The sequence below is a fragment of the Rhododendron vialii genome, chromosome 1a, assembly GCF_030253575.1.
Source record: "Rhododendron vialii isolate Sample 1 chromosome 1a, ASM3025357v1".
Lineage (NCBI taxonomy): Eukaryota > Viridiplantae > Streptophyta > Magnoliopsida > Ericales > Ericaceae > Rhododendron > Rhododendron vialii.
The window spans coordinates 34,102,088-34,129,358 of record NC_080557.1 but is presented as its reverse complement, the minus strand read 5'-3'; the positions used below and the strand labels follow the sequence as shown (position 1 = coordinate 34,129,358).

General features: G+C 37.9%; 3 protein-coding genes across 3 annotated transcripts; 1 reads left to right on the top strand and 2 right to left on the bottom strand.

Moving 5' to 3' along the window:
* Positions 1-13,114: 13,114 nt before the first annotated feature.
* LOC131330962 (uncharacterized) lies at positions 13,115-15,965 on the bottom strand. The gene is made up of 3 exons (XM_058364742.1): positions 15,879-15,965; positions 15,412-15,676; positions 13,115-14,619 (listed from the first exon to the last, which is right to left on the bottom strand). Exons 1-3 carry the CDS (start codon positions 15,963-15,965, stop codon positions 13,115-13,117), a joined length of 1,857 nt encoding a protein of 618 aa, XP_058220725.1.
* A 3,192-nt stretch (positions 15,966-19,157) lies between these two features.
* Positions 19,158-22,032, top strand: LOC131307196 (uncharacterized). The gene is made up of 3 exons (XM_058333608.1): positions 19,158-19,387; positions 21,191-21,273; positions 21,775-22,032. Exons 1-3 carry the CDS (start codon positions 19,309-19,311, stop codon positions 21,808-21,810), a joined length of 198 nt encoding a protein of 65 aa, XP_058189591.1. The 5' UTR covers positions 19,158-19,308; the 3' UTR covers positions 21,811-22,032.
* An 880-nt stretch (positions 22,033-22,912) lies between these two features.
* On the bottom strand, positions 22,913-26,350 carry LOC131307186 (uncharacterized protein At4g00950-like). Its single transcript, XM_058333599.1, has 2 exons — positions 25,567-26,350; positions 22,913-23,161 (listed from the first exon to the last, which is right to left on the bottom strand). The coding sequence occupies exons 1-2, from the start codon at positions 26,278-26,280 to the stop codon at positions 23,084-23,086; spliced, it is 792 nt and encodes a 263-aa protein (XP_058189582.1). The 5' UTR covers positions 26,281-26,350; the 3' UTR covers positions 22,913-23,083.
* Between the last annotated feature and the right edge of the window lie 921 nt (positions 26,351-27,271).

The window sequence follows — 27,271 nt, the reverse complement described above, 5'->3', positions numbered from 1 at the left end:
CAACGTAATGCAATTCGTAAAAATAAATTACAACTGTTATGGGGTATGCTAGACTCATTCAATTAGCATATATCTTAAATGTCCTTGCGTTAACCCCTTCATAAGTGGATCTGCAATCATAAGCTTTGTGCTTATGCCTTTAGTGACACTTTTGTTTCTGAAATTTTTCTTAGAAAAGAAAATAGTTGCAGAATCATAAACTTTTAGCGACTTGGTAATGGTGTCAACAGCCCCAAATCCTAAGATACATTTCCCAATTGCTATTCATGAACATGGCCTCAAAACATGCCATAATTCAACTAACATAATGGATAAAGTAATGATAGCTACTTTAAAACTTTTGTTTGCTCCTTCACATAATAGGAACAACTAATCAAAAGTAAACTTTCTACTACCAAAACTTCAAACAAAATCTGAATCCGAGTATCTTATAAACTCAAGACCATTAGACTTCCTCAATGTGAGCAAATAACCTTTAATTTAAAAGTTCATGAGAAAAACTTTTAAGTGCAAACACTAAATATCACTACAGCAAGCAAAATACCGTTAACGTACATGTCAAAAAAATATAAACTTACTCCCACTGATCTTTGGATATATATACTAGTTAATAATATATATATTTTTTAATTCCAAAGAAACCAATGGTATCAGCAAACATAAGAAATCAATGGCAGGGAGCTTATTTACATCCATAAGTTGACTTCCTAGATTTGCAACCAAGTGCTCTTTTACTTTAGTTGAGAAACCTTAGGTTGATTCATATAAATTATATCATCTAAGCTTTCATTCAAAAGCTTATTTTCACGTCCAAACGTAACTCCTAAACATTAAGAGTTACCTACCAATGCCACAATAATTTTTCAGCGAGTTCTTCTCGAATACAAGAAAGAATGGCTCCATAAAATTACACCTCCTTTCTGAGTGTAATCCTTGGCCACAAGTTTGACTTTATATCGTTCTATATTTCCATCTAAGTCAAAAGTAGTCTTGAAGACCCACTTACAACATACTTTCTTGTATCCTTATGGCAATCCAATGAAATTTCAAACTTCGTTATGTTCCATTGATTGAACTCATCATTCATGGCATCAATTCATTTAGTAAAATTATCACGTTACGCGGCTTGTGAAAATAAAATCGGATCAAAACACATTCTTGTAGGCAAATCAAATAATCATGGAAATAGCCAATCTCACGTGCCTTCGAGATATTCTTAATGCTATCTTCCTTGATTGTTCTACAATTTCTTCATTGGTGTTAATCTCGTAATGGAGTGATTATAAGAACAACATCATTCTAAGTTATGGATAAAGAAACTTATACCCTAACTTTTAGATAACCATATTACATGGTTTATCACTCCCACTGATTTCACCATTCCTAACGAATTTGAATGACCGATTTCTATAATTCTTGTACTATGGTTAAATAGTAAAACTCATACCCTTTGAATCTTCTAAAGCAAACAATAAGGTCACCATAGCTCATTCTAAAATTCAAATTCTATCATGTGAATTAAAATTCTAGCCTCTGCTCGACAACCTTAAACGTTCAAGTGTCCTAAGTTCAGGTTCCTTCCTATCCACAGTTCAAAAGAAGTATTTGAAACTGCCTTACGAGAAATTAGATTCACATAAATGCAGAGATCTTTGGAGAATTTTTATATCCACTATATTATGGGTATTTTGGAGTTACAGACGTACTTCTAACCATATCTAATAAAGTACGATTACCTTTCAGGTACAACATTCTGCTATGTTGAACAAACCTTCCAAAATATTTATCACCCATGTCCTCTCTAATGACTTTTTCGTTATTTTTCTACTTGCACTTTCTACTTCAACAATGTATACCTTAAGAGTATTCATTGATTAAGATCTTTATGCAATAGAAAAGCTAACATAATGCGAAAAACCATCTACATGTGATAAAGTAGGTCTATTCATCAAAAGATGTAAAAAATTCATGTTTATATGAATCACTTAAGAAGCCTGTCATTTCTTGTGACTTACTCCTTACTGAATATGATTTGCTTGTACTTAATGCAAATCACACATACAAGAGATTAATAAAATTTCTATTATATATCAATCTCTTAATATGCTTGATTGAAACATAGTTTTAATTGCCAATGTTACAAGATGAAGTAATTTTCATTCATGAGACTACTAACTAAACTAACATTATGATGCAACATAAGGAGAGTTCTTAATAAAATGGCCATCAAATTTTTGTTCATTCAAACATACTCCCTCCGTCCCATAATATTTGTCCGCTCTGCAAAACGGAGACGTAAAAATAATACTATTTTTGTAAGAAAAGTTGAAAAAAAATTCAACAATTTACTAGATCTCGACGAGTTCTTTTAACTTATGAAAAAAATTTAAATTTTTTCTCGAAAGAAATGCATTATTTTGTAGTCCTCGTTTCGCGGACCGGACAAATATTATGGGACAGAGGGAGTAATAAAATACCATAAGACAATAATTGGTATTTTTCAATTACCATAAAATTTGGTTTCAAAACTTGAAAAACATAACAATAAAATTTAGTTCGAACAAAGGAAACTAAATTTGTAAACATTATAGAAACCACAAAATGATGACCAATTCTTAAATAACAAACGATAAGTCATAAAGCTCTTTTAATAAAAACTATAAAAACTGTAATCCAATTCTTTAGAACTCAATAGGCTTATATTTTCAATAACTTCAAATCTCCCCGCATTTTGGTTTATAAACATAAGTAGTAGCTCATAATCAAATCACTTCATAGTTGAAGGACTTATAATTAGCTAGGTTTGATTCGAAATATACAACATTAGTAATCAATTTCCCCTTTTGAATCACTTCCTACGTTTATGGCAAACTTTTTGATAATGCATCAACTATTTACAGAAGGGACATATATCATTACCCTTACATTCTTTCGAGTATAAAATCATTAGTAGACTCATTGGCACTACATAATGCCAACTTCATGTCCCACTTAGGCTTCCTTTACTTTAATTCTCAAATACTTTAGTTGAGTAAGCCAAATATAACATTTTAATGGCATTCTCAGACATTTCAAGCACAATAAACATAATAGTGCTCATCTTAAACATTCACGTAAACATAAGGCCTAGTCTATTTTATTTCATTCATACTTTACCAAAATAAAAATAAAATTATTTTGCAATTCTCAACTTGAAAAAACAAATAGAAGAATTCTCAAGAATCAATACTTTATCAAGATCTAGTTTCAAAAATAAAACTAAACTTGTCCTTTTCAATATGAGAAACTCAATCATTTAAATTAAAACAAAACAGACTAAGCATGTGAATGTGAAACAAATATATTGACAATGCACACATAACATATGCTCATTACAATAATGCTTTGAGTTACCAATAAATTGAGAAAATAAAATTTGTCCATACAATAATATATAGTGCAACGGTGATCTGCCTTTGGGTTCATCTAATGTTACATTATTAACAGTTATGGTGAGTCCCTTTCACCAATAGGACTAATCGATAAGGATTCATAATTAAGTAGGTTTGTTACCTTTGAGTATCCAAATCCAATCTCAATTATGAATACTTATAAATTATCATATTCCAATTCACTAATCACTTAGAAGTGGTGCACCTTTGGGCCTACCTAATATCCATGCAACTAGAGAACTGCGATTTGTAAAGTCATTATTCTTAACACTTAGGAATGGGAATAAGTTTCATATATAACTTGATATTTATGAATCATTCCAGTTGGGCCACTTTGGTGACTACCAAACCATATCGTAATAAAAATATCAAATAAAATAAGTGTTAAGTTTCAGTAATTTAATTGAAATCTATGAAACATTCCAGTTGGGCCACTTTGGTGACTACCAAACCGCATCTTAATAAAGATTTCAATCAAGATAATGACTTTTGCATTAACTTTAGGTGAAAAAACAAGAAGAAAAGTATCAACATGCCGGTTGGATTGATTTAGCCCAAACCATATCCTTATATAGAGTCAAATCAAAATAGTGATCATTTCATGGACATTAGAAAAATCTTAGATTATTCACAATTCCATAATATGATTTGATATCTATGAGAATCATTATGATCGGTCACTTTGGTGACTACCAAATCTCCTATAATATAGATTCAAATCAGTAACTTTCTTTATGGACATAAAGTGAATAATAAAATTTTCACAAATAAATTTTCTAACATGACTTAATATCTACGAGCCATACTGATTTGGGTCACTTTGGTGACTACCAAATCCATCATAATGTAAATAACAAATCAAAACAATAATTTTCAGATAATCATTAGGTGAATAAAACAAAATTATTCACAATTCCTCATGACTGTAATTCATCAAGTCCCCGTACACACAATGGACAAAACATAAAATCAATCGACCGTAATCAAATGGAATTTAACGACGTTCATGGCGTACGTACTGCCGCGCTACGGGATAGAATCACAACCGGATCATGAGACAACAAAGTAAACCCACCAAAACACGTATTTTTACAGCCATGGCATACAAGCACGTCATTAAGGCCAAATTAATTCTCTTTGTGTGGGGTTAGCATAATCTCAGTACAAAATTGTAAGTTTCAAGAATCCACAAAAACAATTCTCATAAGAAGACAATATGGGCACCATGATCCATGCATAGCACTATAGCAGCATATGTACATAATACATTCATGGCCTTAACATCAAATTCATAAGACATCAAATCTATGTACTACTGTATTAGACTCCACGAAATCCATGCATCCAATTAATACCCCATCACTATCATGATCAATTTTATGATCGAAAATCGGCCAACCGTTACAGGATATATGCGTAATATTCCAACTTTTTATTAAGTAAAAACGTAATGGGAATTATGACCGAATTCATGCACCAATTGAAGTTGCCGTAAAGTTGAAACAGCAAGTTAATCATTCAATAACGAAAAATCATGATGTTCACAAACCAATAGCTTTGATACCACATGTAAGTTTTAATTTTTATGGTGTTAGATAATTAACACCCTACATTATACCAGGATCTAGAACTACCATGATTATCACAATACAACCATTAAGCGGAAACTAAATAAACAAGAAAGGCGTACCCAGATCCAATAATGCGGAACTTGAGCGATCCAGTGATTAATTGAACCAACCATAATATCGCTAGAGCATTAAGCCCTAGATGGAAAGCAGGTTTCCCTCTCTTGCCTTACTTTCTAGCCTCTTAGTATATCACGTTAATTTGATGGAACCCTAGATACACTCTTAGAGGACCGGTTTCCTTATTAAACATTGATACTAACTTCCCATCAAAATATAGCGTATAACCTCTCTATTTGACCAATATAATAAAATAAAGATATAGAGAATTATATTAAACTCATAATCAATATGTGCCATATAAAATATGTGGGCCACCACAATGACTAAATAAAAAATTACTCTTACAATTTTCACCCTACATAATGCCAAGATCTGGTTGATCTACATCGAAATGGACTTCTGACATTGTGGACAATTAGAACAAATTTTTCCTGTAAATTATCGTTAAGTTCCTAATGTTGTATTCACAGCTAGTCTCAGTAAATTGATTAATTATTCGGCTTGCATTTTTGTAGGTGGTTGCCAATATGACTGGTAAAAAGCAGGGCTAATACATATGCAAGCAGTGAGAATACTTACCATGTCTCCCTTCTAAAATTTTGAGTTTTATCTTGTGAACTACAGCATAATTGTTGTTTATACTGATTAATTTCCATTGTTTGTGTGCTTATGTCAATGAATTTTGGTGGTGTTAACACTTCTGGTTTTTAAAGCTATCAATTGGTATTGGATAAGCTCCGGTTAAAGCCTTAGTTAATTTGTGTTGATTTCTCTTTACAAAAGGTTATACCTAACTGTCCTTTGTCTATTACATTGACACTCTTCATATAGCGTCGTGTTACATCCTTAATCCATCGTTTGGGGGCTATTCAAAACAAACCGGTTTTAAGGTATAATTCAAATGTTTGCTCAATTAAAATTTGCCCAATTATTTTAAAGTTTGTGTTGGGATTGGCGGAAGGCCAATAAGCAGACTTCCATTTGGAAATATTTGTTAGTATTTTGTTCAATATTTTAAAGGGGAATTTAGAGGCCAGCCTTGTTTTCTAGGTTCGGACTTCAAATAGTCCTGACAAAAATATTCTTTCTTTATTTTAGCCATTTCTCTTGACTTTTCATGCATTTCTACTATTTTAACCATTCTTCTAAACTTTTTGTGTACATATCCATTTTTAGTAAAATTTATATTTTCAGACTCAATTTCTGACCCATATTATTTCAGACAAAAATATCATTGGCTATGTGAATGGCTATGAGAACTGGTTATGTGAATTGAGTTATGAGGAATGGTTATGTGAACTGAGTTATGAGAACTGGTTATGTGAACTACCAATTCTCATAGTCAATTCTATGAGAACTGTCAGTTCTTTATGCTATATGAACAGGCTATGAAAACTGGATTATGTGAACTAGAAAAATACACAGTTCAAATAGCCTCACTACATACTAAAATACACAATTCTCATAGAAAATATGCAGTTTTCATAGATAGTTCTCATAGAAAAAAATACATAGTTCTCATAGAAAATACACAATTCTCATCGACAGTTTTTATAGAAAAAAATACACAGCTCTCAAAGAAAATACACACACATGCAAAAATTGAAAAAAGCAAAAAAAAAGTAATCAAAATCAAATGTAATTATAAATATTTGATTTTTTTTTAACTTGTAATGGTAAATGTAAAGTAGTACTCTACATGTAGTTAATGAATGCATGTTGATATGTATATTTTTAACTACATATCTAACGAAATTAAGCACATAAACCATATCTCACTTTAAATTATCAATTAAATTATAAAAAACTACCCTAATACCATCAAAACCGACTTTGGCGAAACCTTCAATGGTGCCGGTCGGTGCCATAGAATACGGTGACCTTCTTGTCGTCATTGATTTCCCGCTCCGGCTTCGTCTTCACAATCATCGGCCTCGGCGGCTCCATTGCCCTGGAGTTTGTCTATTTTTTTTCACTTGCAGTCGACGAATCGACTAAGAGTTGTTGCGTGTGTGTGTGTGCTGGAATATGGGTGTTTGTAGTGGTGGAGCTTGGTTCCTTGCCGTATTTCAGGACTTCTCTGGAAGCAAACTTAATGAAGTGAATGGAGATGAAAGAAGAATAACAAAATGGACTTTATTATTCTTCGAGGTAGAAGTCGATCGACGATGAGAACACAATCGAGCAGACAGTTACGTTACAAGCTACTCCTAGAGCAAGAAATGTAAAATACAGATAAAAGTAGAAGCCTTTAGGCGATTGATTGGGCCTTCTAAATGTCTTCTATTCTTGTATTTATAGACTGTCTTCGACTTGAAATTCAAACCAAATGGAATTCCCTCCTTCGCTTTGAATTGAGTGGTTACTTCCATGCTTTCTTATCTTGCTCCTCTATCTGCACAAGGCGGTTACTTCTCCATGATCTTACACGTTCCCAATGTTGTAATTGCTTCAACTGCCTGCATTAACTGTTCTGTCCACAATCTATATGTAACTCATGCTCTGGAACGTGTTCTGGAGTTGATTGCTAACCGTCGATTAGTCCATTTGATTTGCCTTAATAGGCTTCATATTGCATTTATATTAACTAGTCTAAAACGTGCTGACACGTGTAACATTTTTGACCCAATCGATCATATTAGACTAGAATACTAAATTATGGTGTAAACAATGCCCCCACATTTACCTGAGTTAAAGATTAACCCGGGTAGAGATTAACTTGGGTAAATAATCCCCTAGTAAATCACCGCCTATATAAGGCAGAGTACTTTAAATTTTAGGGCACGCATTTGAGTCTCTTCTCACACCAAAACTCTGAAACAGCTCACTCCCAAATGGCACCAAAATCCAAATTGAAGGTTTCTAACGATCCAGTTGAAAATCCGACTACCGAGTCAGTAACGAAGGACTCTTTTCGATTTCCAGATTTGTACCGAAATGGGGTTGATCAGAACACCCAAGTTCTGATTCCCGACGATAACATCAGCTCTCACTATATATTGGGCCCAGCTTTTTCGTCAGCTTTTCCGAATGGCCTTCCATAAGTTTTACCCTGTGGGGGAACGTGATCCACTTATTCTACAACTCCCAATGCTTGAATGGTCAGGCTGGGGTAAGAACACCTGCTTTCGTTCTTGGCCTCATACCGTCGAAATGGGATGGGTAGACTGGGTAAGGCGTATGATGAAGTTTCTTTTCGAGGATTGGAAGACAATGGGAATTCGTGAGACAATCGAACTCTCGCAATTTCCTTTAGAAATGAACTCTGAACTTCTAGCCGCTGCAGCTTGTTTCTGGTCCAAATCGTCCAATACCCTAGTTCTGCATTGTGGTTTATTATCTCCAACAGTCTTGGTTATTTCTCATTTGACTGGCCTTCCTTCCTTAGGCCGTGAGGTAAATGCCCTACTCTCTCCTGATCCATATGATCCCCCATTTATTGTTCCATCATCTGGGGTTAGTTACTCAAAATGGTTAAAGACTCACTATAGAGCCAAAGCCTCTGGACCCTATTTTCATGAGAAAGTCGCATTTTATCTATTTTGGATTTATAGATTTCTTATGGCAGTTCCCGGGCTTAGGGTTACCAAAGAATATCTCAATTTGGCCGTTTGAATGGCTCAAGTAAAAAGGTTGGCCCTTGCTCCATTCGTTCTAGGACCCCTGTATAAGGGCCTGTTTACCTTTGTTGACAAGAAGATAGCAGACGCTTGTGGTGGTCCCTTTTGGATTTTTCAAGCTTGGTTATATGCATATTTTCCTCAGCTGAAACCTAAGCTAAATAATCCTCTTCGATCAGATGAAACCTTGCAAACATGCCGTAGCTATGCTGAACACTTCTTAGGTTTTCTGACTCAAACAGAGGAATCATCCTTTCAAAGGTATTTCACTTTCTTCTATGAAGACAACAAAAAGAATTGGCATGTGTTCTATCTATTCGATAAATTCGAATATGCCTCTGAAAGATTAAAGCCATGTTTTGAGGGCATTCCATCAGTCTCTCCTCAACTTGTAGAGAAAATGACTCATTCCAAGCGGTTATTCTGGGCCAGCATCCTCCTTCCAAGGCTTATCCCAGTCGGTTTTGCCCTGAATAACACTCCTTTTGGAAATTGTAGTTTTGAAAATTATTCTCCCTGTCAATTTGCTTGACAATTTGACCTTTCACAAGGCATTCCCATGCCTTTTGTTCATCCAGAAGTTGCTGAGATGGCCTCAAGCAGGCCAACGATTAAGGCTAAGGATTCGCAAATGATATCCTTGATGGTTAGCAATTTTCACCATCGTGTGAAAGCCTTTAAGTTTATTGATTTCAAGACCAATGTGGGACTTCGCCTGCTTTTGATGAATGGTGGTCGACTATGAAAGCCCTTTATTTCAGTGCTTCACTTTCGGATTGCCTGTACAGGCTTGATCCAGAATACAAATATCTTCAGGACAAGGCTGGTAAGCAAAGCTATTCATTGGTTTTTAATTAAATTAGTTATTCTTCTACTAACATTGTGACATTGTTGGGGTAACAGCTCGACTGCCTGATGAACCTTCCAAGGCCGTTGTGCCTCATGCAGGAGTAGTCATTCCCATATCATCTGTACCAAGTGGGAATACCAGGAAAAGGAAAGCCGAATGAATCAAAGACTCTGAAACTGGGCCACGAACGCAGACTCTCAGAATCAAGTTAGGTGTGAGCCAAAAAGTTTCTAAAAGTCCTTCCACTGATAGATCCAAAAGACAGGTCAATGAAGTCTCTACCCCCACGAAGCAATCGACAAGAAAACACACTAAGAAATAGAGTTTGAGTGATAAAAGATTGACTCCAAGGGTACACTTTCACCTTCTTCTTTCCCCTATTAACTCATACTCTTCATAAGCCTTTGTATTCTCATCTTTTCTTTTCTTTTTTTGTTTTACAGAAAGGTAAAGGGACAAAAATTGTGGATGCCTTTGAAGAAATGGAGGAAGATGAAAATTCTTCAAAATCCTCACAAATTCAAAAGTCTTCCTTTTCAGTAGGAGAGACAGTTGACACTGAATTGGCAATTGACCAATATGAGTCTTTCGATACAGCAGTATCAGATCCTTTGGATCAAGCTGATTGGTTACCAGAGTTGCAAGAAAAACTGTTACATCAAGAAAATCCTTTGCTGCAGGACGATAGTTCTTTTTTGCAAATTGGCGAGGGCACGGTTTTGATGCCAGTTGATATTGGGCTTGATGTACATTCCACCCAACAATGCATTGTCACAACAAACCAACCTGCATCAGATTCGGCCAATGCTGTACCAGGGAGGAAAACCACTGTTGACCCAACTCCTCAACAAACTCAGAAGATTGATTTGAATCAACAAGGTGATAGTAGGGAGGAATTGGCTTCTCCTTGGATGGCGGATGTGCCTAATTTAGAGGCTCCACCAGCACCAATCGAAAAGGAATTGGAAAAGAAGGGACCATCAGAGGGTCCTGTCCAGATTGCCCACATTGCCCAAACCAGTTCTAACAAAGGAAGTGGACAAGGTGCAGAGGATGTAGCCTCTAGTCCTTCTGGTAATCATTCTGGTAATCAAGTCATATCACCAGCAGATGTGAATAATCCTAACCCTGTAAGTATTCCAAGGGTTCTTGCTTTAAATACATCCCCTCGTTCAGTGAACAAGGCTGCAAAAAAACCTATAGGCATGGAGGATTCGGCTCAGGTTAAGTCTTCAAGTGATTCATTAGACCATCTGATGGAAGAAATAGAGTCAACTTCTCAAGCCTTTCGATCTCTAACTGGGGTATCTTAATCCAGTAGTTCCTTCTTTTTCCTCCAATTTAGTGAGGAAACTCAAAAAGAAATTCAAGTTTTCTTTGACTTCTTTCAACTTCCTTTTGAAGAACTGATGACAGTGAAGTCTACAGAATTCAGTGCCTGTGTTGAATCTTTGTCTCAAAGGCATGTCTTCCCCCTCAGGGAACAAATCATTTTGGAAAACTATGCATCATCACTGGGTGATAACATTAGCCTTTTCCGGTATTACCAGAAAGAGATAAGTCAAAAGCAGGAGTTGATTGGTAACCTTTCCAACCTGACGGTTAAGTTATCGACTATGCATACTGATGCTTTGACTTTGAAGTCGAGACTTGTGGCTATTGATCAGGAAGAACGGGAATTGTTACATCGACCGGGCCAACTGCAATCTGAGAAAGAGCATCTTCTGGTAACAACAAGCCAACTTGACAAGGACTTCAAACGTTTAGCAGAAGAAGGCAAAGGAGTTTTAGTTCATGTTTCTGCCGCTCGTGAGGACTTGCAAAGGAACAGGATTAAATGTGATGAACTTGTAATTAAATGGGAGGCTTTTAAGTCCTACTTTCTTCATGGGTAACTTTAGTTTTACAGTCATCGACTAGTTTCGTCAGTACAAAATTGTAAGTACTGTTTGTTTTATTACCTATCAGCAGGTGGCAAGCCAAAAACTATGAATGGCAATCGAACGGGTGTTAGGCCTTCAATGGCCCTTCTCTTACTTCTTGTTTGGAATGATTATTTCCTTAGCAAAATTTTGTGAATGTTCAAATTAAGGACTAAATCCACATAATTGGTTCATATCCCTTTTACAAATGTAATTCACACGATCAAAACCTTTGATCCCTATATATCTGGATCGTGGGCGCCTATAATCATGGCATCACCACGTCATGATTCATGGCGACGTTTCCCTTCTACTTTTAGGGAACATGCATAGTAATTAATGACGGTTAAGTACAACAAATGATGTCGTTCTGCAGTAAACTAGCCGCCGTACCTTGGGAAACAACACTTGAGTGCCCACTAACCCTATCAGTTGTCACATCTCTTAATTTTCCCTCGGGGCAACTGCCCACAACCCACGTCTTTAGACCTTCTTTGGTCTACAAATACCAACACTGAGTACAAGATCAAGCACTTGTGTTTCTACACAATGGCTAACAACAGCTCTTCTACTCCTCTCTTCGCCCAAATCACTCCTGCTCACATTAAGCAGTTAGCCACTAAACTCTCGTGGGCCCTCATGGAAGACCACAACGAGTGTAAACGAAGGATTCAGGCTATCCACGATCGAGTAGAGGGTATGGCACTTCGCGTGGAGAAGATGGAGTCGGCCATTAAACTCGTGGTGGCAAACTGGGACACCATCGACTACAAGCCTCCTCCAATCGATCCTGCTGACATTAGGTCCTCCATGGCTGGCACCTCTGGTCAGTGGAAAGAATGGCCTAAAGAATAGGCCTTCTTTTGTGAGGAAGTCCTAGTGTTTTTTTTTTTTAGATCTCGTTTGAGATCTTTTTCTTTTGTGGTTTGGTCCCTACAGGGATCTTTTCTTTATTAGGTTCCCGTTTTGGGTTCCTTTTTTTGTTAGATCCTTCTTAGGATCTTTTTTGTTTATGGACTGCTTCTTGTAATGCTGCCCTATCCATGGGCAGCTTTTGACCATGGAATGAAATATGTTCATTTTAACTCATGTTTTCCCACATAGACGGAAAATAATGTTTTAAATATTTACCATTAATAGTTCTTTCATGAAGAACCCCTTCGCTTGATTCTAAATGATATGCACCTCATCGTAAGATTTGAGCAATACGGAAAGGACCTTCCCAATTTGGAGACCATTTCCCAAATCTGCTATTCTTCCTTTTTGAATCGATTGGGAGAATTGTTTTCCAAACTAAGTCTCCGACTGCAAAAGATTTCTGTTTCACTCTTTTGTTGTAAGCCCGTTCCACTCTTTTCTTTTGGGCTTGAATTTGGTTTAGGGCATGTAACCTTTTTTCTTCCACTCCATCAATGTCTAAATACATTGCTTCTTCATATTGCAAGTTTGGATCATAATGACGTGCCACCCTTAACGATTGAACATTAATTTCGACTGGCAAAACTGCTGAGTGTCCTTAAACTAATTCAAACGGGGTTACCCAAGTACTCTCTCTTTGTGATGTTCTATATGCCCACAATACTCCGGGCAATAGATCATGTCATTCTCTTGGGTTATCATCGATTACCTTTGCCAATGTGTTCTTTATAATTTTGTTGGTTGATTCGACTTGCCCATTAACTGGGGCATAGTACAGAGTAGAATTCAAAATCTGTATCCCATACTTTTGTGCATACTGGACAACTTCTCTACCATTGAATATAGATGCCTGATCAACAGTAATGGTTTCAAGAATCCCAAATCTACATAAAAGATATTCCTCAATAAAATCAATCACTTGTTTCTGTGAGACACCTTTTAAAGGTATTGCCTCTGTCCATTTTGTGAAATAATCAATTGCTACTACAACAAATTGGTGCTGTAATAAAGATGCTGGGTGGATTTCTCCTATCATATCGATCGCCCAACCTCTAAACCTCCAAAGTTTAATAATCGATTGCAATTGATGAGCAGGTATCCTTTGGATAGGTCCATGCTTTTGACATTGTTGGCAACCTTTAGCATACTGGATGCAATCAGCTCGAATGGTTGGCCAATAATACCCGTGTCTCTTAATTAACCATTTCATTTTATCACCAGCTTGATGGGCACCACAGGTTCCTTCATGGACCTCTCCCATGATTCTCATCGATTGGTTTTTGCTAACACACAACAATAGTAAACCATCAGAAGTTCTTCTATACAAATCCTGTCCTAACAGAACATAATTAACGGACCTGCATTTGACAATCCTTTCTGCTTTCTCATTAGGATTTAGGAGATAATTTTTTATTGGAACAATCCAATCATCAGAAACATCGATTACCAATACATCCAATCGATCCTTCTCCCTCTCCATTGAGAAGGGTAAAAATCTTTTTTGAATTCTGATTATTTTCTCCGTGTCCCCTTCAGGAATTTCAACTCCTGAGGCTGCTTGGGCCATTTGATTGGCCTCACTATTTTGAAGTCTCAAAATATGCTGAAAACGTAGCTCATCAAAGTTTTGAGCAAGACGTCGAACTTTTTCAAGCTGCAAACTCAATAAGGGGTGATTGCACTTATAATGCCCTGTAACTTGTCGAATGATCAACTGTGAATCCTCAGAGACTTTCAAATATCGTATATTCAAATCTTTTGCTATTTCCAAGCCTATGATTAAGGCCTCGTATTCTGCTTGATTATTTGTCAGAACTCTACTCTCGTCGAGTTGGAAAGAGAACTGCAACATTTCTCCTTTTAGAGATGTCAAGACAACACCTGCCCCAACTCCATTGTCTGTTTTTGAACCATCAAAAGATAATTGCCAAGGTCTAAGCTCCAAAAAATGCACCTCAAAGGTATCCTCTTCCAAAGGTAGATTTGGATGCTCAAATAGGAAATCGGCCAAAGCTTGTCCTTTCACTGCCTTTTGAGGCACGTATTCAAAGTCATACTCGATTAAGGCTAATATCCATTTCCCTTGCCTTCCCCTCAAAATGGGCCTAGACAAGATGTACTTTATTATATCTTGTTGGGAAATGATCTTTACCCTAGCTGGCAAAAGGTAATGCCTTAATTTAATTGCTGAAAAATATAATGCTAAACAAATCTTTTCAACGCATGAATATCTACCCTCACAATCATTTAACCTTCTGCTTAGGTAGTAAATTGATTGCTCTCGGCCTTGTTCATTATCCTGAGCTAACAGACTTGCAATGGAATGGTGTGTCGCTGATATGTATAGCTTCAATGGCTTTCCATTTATTGGAGGCATCAAAGCAGGAGGCGTTACCAATGATTGTTTTAAAATATCAAAAGCTTTCTGATGCTTTTGTTCCCATTTGAAATCCTTTTCTGACTTCAATTTTAACAACGGGGAGAATGCCATTGTTTTCCCAGATAGATTGGCAATAAATCTTCGAAGGAAATTAATCTTTCCCAAGAACTGTTGGAGCTCTTCTTTATTGGTTGGGGCTTGTGCTTTCAAGATAGCATCAGCTTTAGTTTTATCAACCTCGATCCCTTTTTGATGCATCAAGAATCCTAAAAAGTTTCCTGCTGTAACACCAAACGCACATTTTAAGGGATTCATTTTTAAATTGTAATGCCTCATCCTTTCTAGAGTTTGTTCAAGATGATGTAAGTGCTCATCAATTGAATTTGACTTTACAACAACGTCATCTATATAAACTTCCAAAAATTTATGTAGAAAATCATGAAAAATCAAATTCATAACTCTTTGATAGGTTGCTCCTGCGTTTTTTAATCCGAAAGCCATAACCACCCATTCGAATGTTCCTATGTATCCAGGACATCTAAATGTTGTTTTATGTGTATCTTCTTCTGCTATATACACTTGATTGTAACCAGTATTACCGTCCATGAAGGACAGCATTTGGTACCCTACTGTTGCATCGACTAGCAAGTCAGCAACAGGCATTGGATATTCATCCTTTGGTGATGTTGTATTAAGATTTCTGAAATCAACGCAAACTCTAACTTTCCCATTCTTTTTTAATACTGGGACCACATTTGAGACCCATTTAGCATATTTGACCGGTCGAATGAACTTTGCCTCGAATAAACGTTCCATTTCTTTTTTGACTTGAGGAAGAACGTCATCTTTCATTCTCCTGGGTGCCTGTTTAAAAGGTACATAATTCTCTTTTATAGGTATTTTGTGCTCGACTAAAGATCTATCTAAACCTGGCATGTCATCATAACTCCAAGCAAAACAATCTTTAAATTTACGCAACAAATACTTAAATTTTCTCCTTTATTTCATCAAGCAAAGTAGCGTTTACATATGTGATCTTGGGATCTTCTGGAGTTCCTAAGTTTACCTCTTCCGTGGGATCCTTAACTTGGGCCCCATCATCATCCAGCTTAGCCGGTGCTGGTTTCAAGTCTGCTAAACCTAATTCTTTCATGTTTAATGGGCTATCATCAAAAACACATTCAGCCCAATTACAAGAAATAGGCTCATTTGCCTGCAACTTCCTGTCAATAAGAAAAGAAAACAACCTCTTTGTGGTGGTGGAGCTTGGTTCCTTGCCGTATTTCAGGACTTCTCTGGAAGCAAACTTAATGAAGTGAATGGAGATGAAAGAAGAATAACAAAATGGACTTTATTATTCTTCGAGGTAGAAGTCGATCGACGATGAGAACACAATCGAACAGACAGTTACGTTACAAGCTACTCCAAGAGCAAGAAATGTAAAATACAGATAAAAGTAGAAGCCTTTAGGCGATTGGTTGGGCCTTCTAAATGTCTTCTATTCTTGTATTTATAGGCTGTCTTCGACTTGAAATTCAAACCAAATGGAATTCCCTCCTTCGATTTGAATTGAGCGGTTACTTCCATGCTTTCTTATCTTGCTCCTCTATCTGCACGAGGCGGTTACTTCTCCATGATCTTACACTTTCCCACTGTTGTAATTGCTTCAACTACCTGCATTAACTGTTCTGTCCACGATCTGTATGTAACTCATGCTCTGGAACGTGTTCTGGAGTTGATTGCTAACCGTCGATTAGTCCATTTGATTTGCCTTAATAGGCTTCATATTGCATTTATATTCACTAGTCTAAAACGTGCTGACACGTGTAACATTTTTGACCCAATCGATCATATTAGACTAGAATACTAAATTATGGTGTAAACACCTGGTCGAAAGATCTCCACAGTAGCACTGCGATCAACACCGCCACCGACGTGGTCGGTACCATCAGCAACTGCAGTAGCCATGACAAGTAATCGCTAATTATAGGAAAAATCGATCAGGTCCGATCCTCTCCTCGCCGCCATACTCATACGAAGATTTCTACCCTCGCTCTGACATCTCCGGCGTGGATCAGTCCCCCTTCACACAACTCACCACCCGTCGCCGTGAATCGACTGCCGCTAGTAGAGGAACCTGCTTCCGCGCTGCTGCCGTGTTGGAGGTGGCTGTCTTGTCTGAGAATCGCACTGTTCAGCCACGTTTGGAGCAACGTCCACCATGGATGGCTGTTTTTCGGCGTTCGTCGAAGTGGACATGGTAAGACTGGTCGAGGTCAATGACGAAAGATCCGTTGGAGGAGAGAGAAGGATTTGACAGCGTCGAAGATGTCATGGATGTCTGCGATTGTTGGTTTTGTGGTGGTAGGTGTCGTGAGACAGAAAGAGAGAGAGAGATTGGTGGGAAGATCGGCAGCGCTCTAGAGGTGGCTCTGGTTTTGAAGGAGCGTGGTTGAATTGAGGGTTGTGGTGGCCTCGGTTACCTCTTCGGTAACTTGGCTGGGCGTCCCGGAGAGATAAGCACTGTGGGAGTCCGATCAGGAGGTTGGTTACAATTCCAATGTTCTCCTCGGTTCATCGTTCGGCAGAAAGACAAATCGGAGAATGCTATCAACACAGATTCATCGCTTCGGTGTATCCGAAGCCCTCTAAGAGGGGCAGTTACGCTAGATGGGTCCTGAAGAGGATCATGCAGCAAGCACAATCATTGGGATCAGCTCTGGCCATGTGCTCCATAACCGTTTTATTCCTTTCGTCATACAGGACATCACCTGAGACGGTTACCCGAGCGTGACCTCCACGCACCAGCTTGGAGGCCAAGTAAACCTAGGTCTATAAATACAAAGGGATACTCATCTTTGAAAGGTATGTTATTCTTCTCTAACCCTAGGTCTACGTTCTCCCCTGAGATCTAACTTGATCGTCAGAGGGTCACTGGGCTGCCCTAGCTCTAGTGATTTGTTGCAGGTTCAGAGGCGGAAGAGCGGATCAGCGGGGGGAGAACCCTTTCCCAGGTCAAGGTCCCGTCAAATTGAACCCCCACAAGGGTATAAAAGTTAGGACACAAATAACCGAGCCTCTGCAGGTTTGGAAAAATATTTCAGGATTAGATTCAAACCGAACTTAAAAAATAGGGGCGGCCTCTAATTTTTTATATTTTAGAAAGTATTCATCTTAAATAAACAAATGATTTTTTTTTTTGTTTAAGGTTCTTTGTAAAATTCTTTTATTTTTTATTTCCTCAATGGAGTATCAACCTGAGGATAATAGTGGAGTAAAAATTTATCCAAACATTGAACTCTGGAATTCCAAAAAAACCAAACATTTGAACTCTGGAAAACCCGACCCGACATGGTCACATTCGTTCCAACTTCTAACATTTGTAGTTTCATTTGATAGCAGGAGAGAGAAGATGGTAGCACAAAAAATAATGTAAGTTACTAGTAGAAGAAGAAGAATGATAAAAATAAAATAAAAAAGTAGTAGTAGAAGAAGAAGATGGTAGCATAAAAAATAAGTTATTAGTCTTATAAGTTACTCTTTGGATAATTGTGTGAAATGAATTGTAATTCAGTGTTGCACTTTTTTCCTCCCAAACTTAATGTATTTTGAAATCATATCAAATGATATTTGATTAACATGATTTTTAGCATGACCAATGTTCTCGACGAGCTCTAAAAAATGAACCGTTCGGATCATTGTTGCGGGCTCGGAAATGGCCTACAATGGGTCCAAACTGAACCGAACTAGTTGTGAGTCTAACTTAATAGGACCCTTGCCCCACATCGTTCGGGAAAATTTCAATATACCCTCCAACCTTTACTCTAAATTTTAATTAGACTCCCAACTTTTAAAAAAAAATCAATTTTACTCCCAACGTTATTTTCCGTTAATCAAAACGCCCCCTTCCGTTCGAATGACTAACAGATTTCATTAAAGGCTTCATTAAATAGCGTCCCGATCGAATTTCGATAATCCGAGTCGCTCAATGTGATCAGAACGTGATTTTAAATTACTTGCGAGAAATTAGCAAAAAATGACCGGGAAGAGCTTCATTTGAAAAGTTTTTTTTACTCCTATTGAACAGTTTAATAAAAAACCGTTCAAATGAAGCCTTTTCCGGTCATTTGTTTTGTTGATTTTTCGCGGGTACCCTTAAAATCATATTTTGAGCACATTGAGCGGCTCGAATCATCAAAATTCGATCGGGATGCTATGATGCTATTTAACAGTCTTTAACGAAATCTGTTAGTCATTCGGACGGAAGGAGACATTTTGATTAACGGAAGATAACGTTGAGAGTAAAATTGATTTTTTTAAAAGGTTGAGAGTTTAATTGAAATTTAGAGCAAAGTTCGGGAGGTATTTTGAATTTTTTCCCATTCGTTCTAACTTGTAACATTTGTAGTTTCATCTTCATTTGATCGCAGGCGAGACAAGAAGATGGTAGCACAAAAAATAAGTTACTAGTAGAAGAAGAAGAAAGAAGAAAAGCGATGACGGTGATGCAGAAGCTGAGGATGTTCGTTGTACAAGAGCCTGTGGTCGCAGCTTCTTGCCTCATCGCTGGCGTTGGTAAAATCCCATTTCATTACTTTCTCCCCTAACCCTAACCTCCAATTTTCTAATTAGCTTTCAAAAGTCTAAACCCTAGAAATTAAAATCACGGCTCGAACTGGTTTCGTTTCACTTCCTTCTCTTTTGTCATTCAATTGTACTGTTAGTCACTGTACCTGTTTTTTGTTCGTTTTAGTGTATGATAAGGGAGTGCAATTTTGTTCACCCTCCTTAAAAATGAGGGACACAGGGCGAACATTACCCTCTCTTTTATTTGTTGAAATACTGTAGTCCCACCCCTGCAATATACGTTTTGGTAAGCATAACATCACTCTGTGGTGGGATCCACGTCATTTCAACTAAAAGGAAGGAGGGCAATGTTCACCCTTTGTGAGTGGAGGGTGAACAAAACTCGACTCGTGATGATGCCTTTGATTAGAGTTGAGGCCCTGTTTTGTTTGACTGGACTCTTGGTGGAAGGAATAGGATTCTATGGCACCAGTAATTCCTCCAGTATGAGAGGAATACTAACACCTCGCTGTCCCATGCATCCTCTATTCTGCATTTGTTGGGATTTCATATATTTCATATCTGCAGGATTTGGCCTCTATAGTTCCAAACAAATGCAGGATGCATCCCCATCAATTTGTAAGCCAATTTGATGCTCTAATATGGCCAAACAAACATGGCCTAAGCTCATAGTTCATGCCACTGTGGCGTCACGGCTTTGTGTTGCTGTCACGGAAGCATCTAATCCTTTTCTCTTGTTGAAGGTTTACTGTCTTTGGAATAGGTGAGAGTCGTGAGACATATCCCAGTTATCAGTCATGTTTGGCACCATAGAATCCAAGCATTGAACCTGAAATGGTCGAAATTAACTGGAAAACGTTTGTTCTGAGAGTATCTTTTATCAAGTGGCTTGCGGATAGGGCTATAAACAAACCTAGTTGAGCTTTACGTTGCTCGGCAAAATATAAGTCGGCTTGAGCTCGAATAGAGCCGTGCAAATTAGGCTCGGGCTCGGCTCGCAATTTTATATCACAGCTCGAGCTTGACTCGATTGGCTCAGTACTTGCGTGGATGACAAGCTGTTATTGGGAAGGGCTGAGAGCTCTACTTGGAGAGGACTCTTTGTGTACCACTTCTTCAGTTTTTCGATGTGGGACTTATGTAAAAGAGTCTGTTAAAGAACTTTTTACTCTTGACTTGTCCTGCATCGAAAATGTAAGTCTCCTCAATCATAGGGAACCTCCAAAAGCAAGTGCGTGCTATTTCCTATCGCCATCAGTCATCGCCTACAGAATACTGAAAACGAAAATGATATACTAGATGTCAAAACATATTTCCGTGGGAATGGTCAGGAAGGACAAAAGAGAGATTAGTTGCTTTCTGTCAGGCATAAGCATACACTATATTACGTGATTAATGTGTTTTCCTATGTACTTGTTTAAGGACTTTAAAATATAGGGATAACGCATACAAGTTGATCTTATATATCTTGTTCTTGGCATTTCATTTCAGTTTAAAAAGTTCTAATACAGTTAACATTCATATTTATGCTTTACTGGTTGGTTGTTCAAAGGTATTTGTACCAAATCCAAGCCACATATGCTGTTTGTAAAATTCCAACCTTGTTTCTTTCTATGTCTGGAATAAAATATTTTAAAGTTTGTCATAATTCCTGTAATATTTTGAAGTTTCGGTGTTCACAACAAACAACTTTTTGTTAGTAACTATTTAGGAGTGAATGGATTTGTGTTACATGAAGTTCATTGCAAGGGTTGTCTTGCCTTACCGGTTCCTCTGTTGTGAATGTTTCAGGCCTCTTCCTTCCAGCTGTAGTGAGGCCCATCCTTGACTCTTTTGAGACACCCAAGCAAGCACCGCCACCTGCTTTGAATGAGGTGAGGACTACAGTTTATTGCACCTTTAGTATGATAAAATATAATGTCCACTTGCCAATTACTATGCTTGTATGCTGCATTAGTTCTGGGGCTTGTGTTGATGTTTCTGGAAGTTAAAACTCTCGTTCTTGTGTGGTAGACTTCAATATTTCGTAAGTTAAAAGAGCCAGGTACTACTGGTCAATGGAGCAATTTGATAGAAAACGTTTCATGCTTCATTTAAGAATCTTAGCCGGTTGTTCATCCCTGGAAATTGGGTATTATTCCCGACTGAGTTGTGGTGGTACTTTTCAAGTTCTCGTTGGATGTGTTAATGTAAAAATAGAAGTTTGCAGCTGCATGTTTTTACCCTGCTTAATGTCAGGATCTGGTTGATCTACATTGAAATGGACTTCTAAAATTGTGGACAATTTAACTTTTTCCTGTAAATTAGCGTAGATTTCTGAAGTTGTATTCACAGCTAGTTTTTGTGAAATGATTATTCGACTTGCATTTTTGCAGGTGGTTGCCAATATGACTGGTAAAAAGCAGGGCTAACATGGAGCACTAATATGGTTTTTTTTTTTTGCTCTGCATGGAGAGCTAATATGTTAGCAGTGATATTCCTTACCATGTCTCCCCTCTAAAATTTTGAGTTTTATCTTGTGAACTACAATTGTTAAGTATACTGATTATTTCCATTGTTTGTGTGGCTATGTCAACCGATTTTGGTGCTGTTAACACTTCGGGTTCGTAAAGCTAGCAATTGGTATTGGATAAGCTCTGGTTAAAGCCTTGGTTAATTTGTGTTTATTTCTCTTTACAAAAGGCGGCATCTCATTGTCCTTTGTCCATTACATTAGCACTCCTCGTATAGCTTTATGTTACATCTTCAATCCATCGATCTTTTGGGGGCTTAATTTGACATAATTTTGCTTAGAATGATGCTCCTTGTACTGCTGAACTTTTGTCTTTTCTTAACTACATAAGTCGTACCACAGCAGAAACATAAAAGAAATTTTTTGTATACAAACCTCTATATAAAATGAATTTTTTTTATTATGATGATTGAAAATGAATTGTGCTTAATTTATTTTATTTTGTTGAGTTATATTATTTACATACTCACAAATTTAAGTGAAATTTTTTTTTACTTTGACTACTCATGAACAGTTTAGTGCCGAGAATATGAAAAAATATGAAAGAAAAATCAAATTATATGTAAAAAAAAAAAAAAAACAAAATTTTAGTGCATTTTTCGAGTACAAGGGGGTTCACCCATGTGAAGCTGCCCTTGTTGTTCCATGTGTTTTTTATAAACTTTTCATTTATAGAAGATGGTAATACCAACCAGATGACCATAAGAGATGGTTTCGTGCACTAGAGTATCTAAGAGCAACTTGCGGTGATAAAGATAAAGCCCAATATCAAGGAGGATAGAAGGGTTAGCTGTGGGTTCATTTTCTTATTGTTGTTTGGTATGTTGTTTGTGTTCTTCAACACCAGTACTTTTATACATAATGGAGGTGTTATAGAGATTTTGTATTTGTGACGGATCCTATTACGTACGAAGGCTTCTGTCCAATCGACATAATGCTAGCTATGCCGTCTTTGGTAGATTGTCCAACCATTTAATCCTAGGGTAGATAGGAAAACGGTATAAGCTAGCTTCCCTTTGTACATGCAACATTATTAAGTACACTCAAATATTACATGGTAGGCATGCATCATTCCATTGTTTTCTATATCTACACGCATACAAATACGCATTTTATTGCGAGAATTAAAAGGGAACTTTGCTGTTGATTCAAAGTGAAAATCCAGATGAAGTTCAGGTAGTGAGCCCTTCATTCTTCGCTTGTTTACTTTTCCACGGAAGCACTTGCTTAAAGCCCTCATACATGGTTGCCTGTAACATTGAGAAACACACAGACAGAAGACCAAATCAAGAGATAAGCATAACATATTGGATACTTGGAATTCCTATAGATGGATTTCTCTCAAGGGAAAGTTAAATCCAGTGACCCAAAATACAAATTACTATGAAATAGGGGTGGAAACTACAAATGGAATAGCTATATACATGCATATCTGAAACTTTTCCGGTGGTCCAGTATAGTGGGGGGGGGGGGGGGGGGGGGGGGGTGGGGGTTGTGGTGGTGGGTGGTGTGGTGGCGGGGGAAAGGTCAACCGAATTCCGCGGTGTATGTATCTATTGACCCCACCATGTGGATATTTCAGTGGTCCGGTAGTACTTCACATTTCTGGTCATTGGAACAAGTGAGACTAGACGTCCTGCTCTAGCTGTTTTGAATCCACCTTCTTGTGAAGATGATGATAAAGTTAGATCTAAACATCCATAGAACGGGAGCAGGTTAATTTGTTTAAGCAATAGTATAAGCTTATCAATTTGAATAGCTGATCGAGTTTCATTTATACGAAGAATATAATCTTATCGATCCGAGTAGTGCGTTGTTAAAGAGTCCCTCTTCCTTCCTTCCATTTAAGACCACCGTCGATGTTCATCTCTCCCGGATTCCGTTCATTCTAGATCAGCGACTTTTTTGTGTGATAGAAAATGGAGATTTGAAAACTCTCTGTAAGTAACCCTAAGATGACTATACTACAATAGGGTTAATGCTACACAATATGATAAAGGAAGTAGTGTAAATTCTCTGTAATTCCCAAGCACCGGTAAATGGAAACGTTTGTCTTTGCCTCATACTAGCAATGACACCTTCCATTGAGCTTTTTTTGCCCAACCCAACACTCGTCTATGCTATTCTTGACAACTATGGGACTATAGAGACGGCCAGGTATGAAGGTACCCCACCCCGCGGTGTTATTTGGACTCCCTTGCTTAATTCATTCTGCTAGTACAATGTTTTGTCTTGTTCTCCAGCTGCTCAGAGTGTGCCCCCACAGCCCCTTTGGATTTGGAACATTTTTTTTTTTTGTTTTTAATCATCAAAAGGGTGGAAGACGAGAAGCGAGCATGCCGCGGCGGACCGTAGGCGCGTATAAGAGGCGAAAGATGCAATTTTAAACTGGAGAAGGGGGCATCATAACGCCTCGGATCCGTGACCACACGAGGGGAATAACCCATTGCCATTTTGGCTACCGCCTTGGGTGGTGGGATTTGGAGCTTACAACTGCTATTTATGAATTTTGCTCTTATTTCACCGCGAAATATGCTAGTGTCAGATCACAGCATATAGAAGGATTAGACATATTCGAGAAATTCTTGGGTGCAAATCGGGTATTACGTGGTGATACCCAGTATACATTCGAACAATCCAAACGTGTTTTGGATGGCCAGGAATCGACTACTTTCTCTCGCTCCCGTCACCCGACCACTCTCTCTCCTCTTTCTCTCTCTTAAATTTATGGTTGTTCAAACCACTATTGGATGGCTCGGATGCACACTCAGAGGTGGTTGTCCACGTTACCTGGAGGGGCAGGGATCCACGAATCTTGCTATTTCAATAGATGGGTAACCACACAATATGATTAAAATGTCTTCCCGTTGGGCCATAGACCTAATTGTTCGACGCCTTGGAACAGAAGGATGTGATTTATGTGAACTCTTGGGGGCAGGATGTCTTATCTTGTACCATCGGATCGGATTATCCGTCCTGATGACAGGAAATTATTCTGCGCTTCGGAAGCAATGCTCCTTGCTCCACCCACACAAGTGTCAATTCACTTTTTAGATCCCGTTTCGCTAAAGAGGCTCCCCAACTGATTTACTTTCTCTGTTTTATCATTAGAAAAAGGAATTGGATCTTGTCTTTGAGGAGGGGCTAGCTACAAGGTCCTGCCCGTCCATTTTGGGCTATTTTCCAGCCAATTTTAATGACGGTAACTGTTCATTTTTTAGATTTCGACGGAATTATCTGCCAAGTTTATAAAAAATAAAAAGAAAGTTATATTGATCAGGCATTCATATGATTTTAGAACGCATTTACTTAAAAATTAAAACAACACCAGATCAAAACTAATTTTTTTTCAATATAGATGTCTTCCGAAAAGATATCAAACTCTACTCGGTTGACTCAAACTTTTTGCATTGTTGATATATGTTCTCTCACAAGGCCAAAAAAACAACAGTTTCGGCCGGTTACCATGGAAGTGACTAGTGAGACCCGAAAGAAATCACAAATCTACTGACAGGACCATCCAGTCCCTCAGGATCCAATTCCTAGAGGAAAAATCTCATTTCCTTTTTGTTGGATGATGCAAGAAGCAAGAGAATTCAAAGTAAAACTGTCAAAAGTGAGAGTGAAATTCTAAAGGCGCGCATTGAGAACTTACCCAGAAGTTAGACCTAGACGCTTCAGATAGGCTAGAAAAGCTTCCAGTCCTTCTGATTTTTCGCAAGCTTCCAATCCTTCTGATTTTTCGCAACGGCTCCCATCTACTTCTTCTACCACCCTCATCGCCACCGGAATCTGCCAAGCTTTTCATGGAAGATGAGCGGACCATACCACCAAGTTCTTCATTTCTGCCAACAGTACTACTCCAGCGCCGACCGAAAGAACCAAACAACCCTCCGCTGCTCTCTTCTCCCTTCTTGCCAATTAGGACCATATCGCCAAGCAGCCCTCTCTCCGGACTCCCCCCACCGTAATTACTACCGGTAGACCCCTCACGACGACGCTCCCTTTTGAACCCGAATGGAACCCCCTGAACTATATTTATTGGCATCAAACCCACGTAAGGGCCATCGAGGACAGTAGTGGGAGAGGGGACTTTAGTTGTTTTCAACTCCGATGATTGCAGCCTCGGGGGTAAGTCGACTAGGCACTTGGGTCCTCCGTTATTTGGGTGGTCGGAGACGGGGACGGTGTCGATGAGCTGGTCGGTGCAGGGTCGGGGCTTCCCGGGCTCCTCCTCCCACAGGAATGGAATCGAAGCTGAGGTGTAGAAATGGACCGACTGGTCCTCCGGTAACGAGTCGGGTGGGATAATCAATAGTGAAAGCTTTGGTGTGGAAATTGGCTCTGGCTGATCTACCTCGGACCCCATTTCTCTCTCTCTGTCTATCTGTCTCTCTCTCGGGACTTTTGGAGTGTTCCTTCTTGAATTAGAGTCTAGATACAGCAAATTAAAACATTAATCTTGTACTCGTGTCGTGTGGAAGCATGCAACCGTTACTATTCAGTTTGTTTTTTAAAAGGAAATTAAATTCGACACTCCATTTTTTGACATCTACACTCCTTTTTTTGTCTTCTAACAAAAAAATTACATACACTTTCAACACTAAAATTCAAAAAAAAGAGTAGATCTCAAAAAAAGGAACGTAGAATTCAATTTCCTTTTAAAAATGAAAATTTTAATGGTCGGATCACGGGATCAGGTTACCAGAATTTTAATTAATTTTAGAACTTTCAAGTTATTGATCAGGCTCGTTGAAACAAATAGAATTATAAAAGTATTTTGACTAATTTTTTTTATCAGAAAGATCACAATAAAAAGGGGAAAAAAATCATTATGGTATCGCAAGCCATAATTGACAATTAGGTTGATGACACTGTACGGTATTACCATTTACTCTCTCTCTTTTAAGTCGGTATTAACATTTAGTCGTACTCGTACAGGTGTGCTTGTCAACTTAATCCGTTTACTATATGACTCACCTTATTTGGTTGTCGTACTTGTGATGATAGAAATTATAAATTTGCGTATTTTTTTGTTTCTAGTCAATTCTTTTAATATTTTAATAATTTTTTAACTTTATGAATAAAAGCATGCTATATACATCTAATAAGTAAAAATATTGATTAAAAAATCACTAAAGACAAAAAGAATATATGACAAAGCAATGAAAAATTTTGGAGATAAGTTTCCGGTGAGGAGAAAGAAACAGAACAAGCGTGCACGCTCTCTCTCTCTCTCAGGGTAATTAAAAACAAGCTCTTTAACTCGCATTTTGCTAACAAAAGACAACATAAAAGGGGTAGCTAATTAGCCGAAGAAATCCCTTCAATGGATACGAGCAGGTATGGAGTAAAATTCA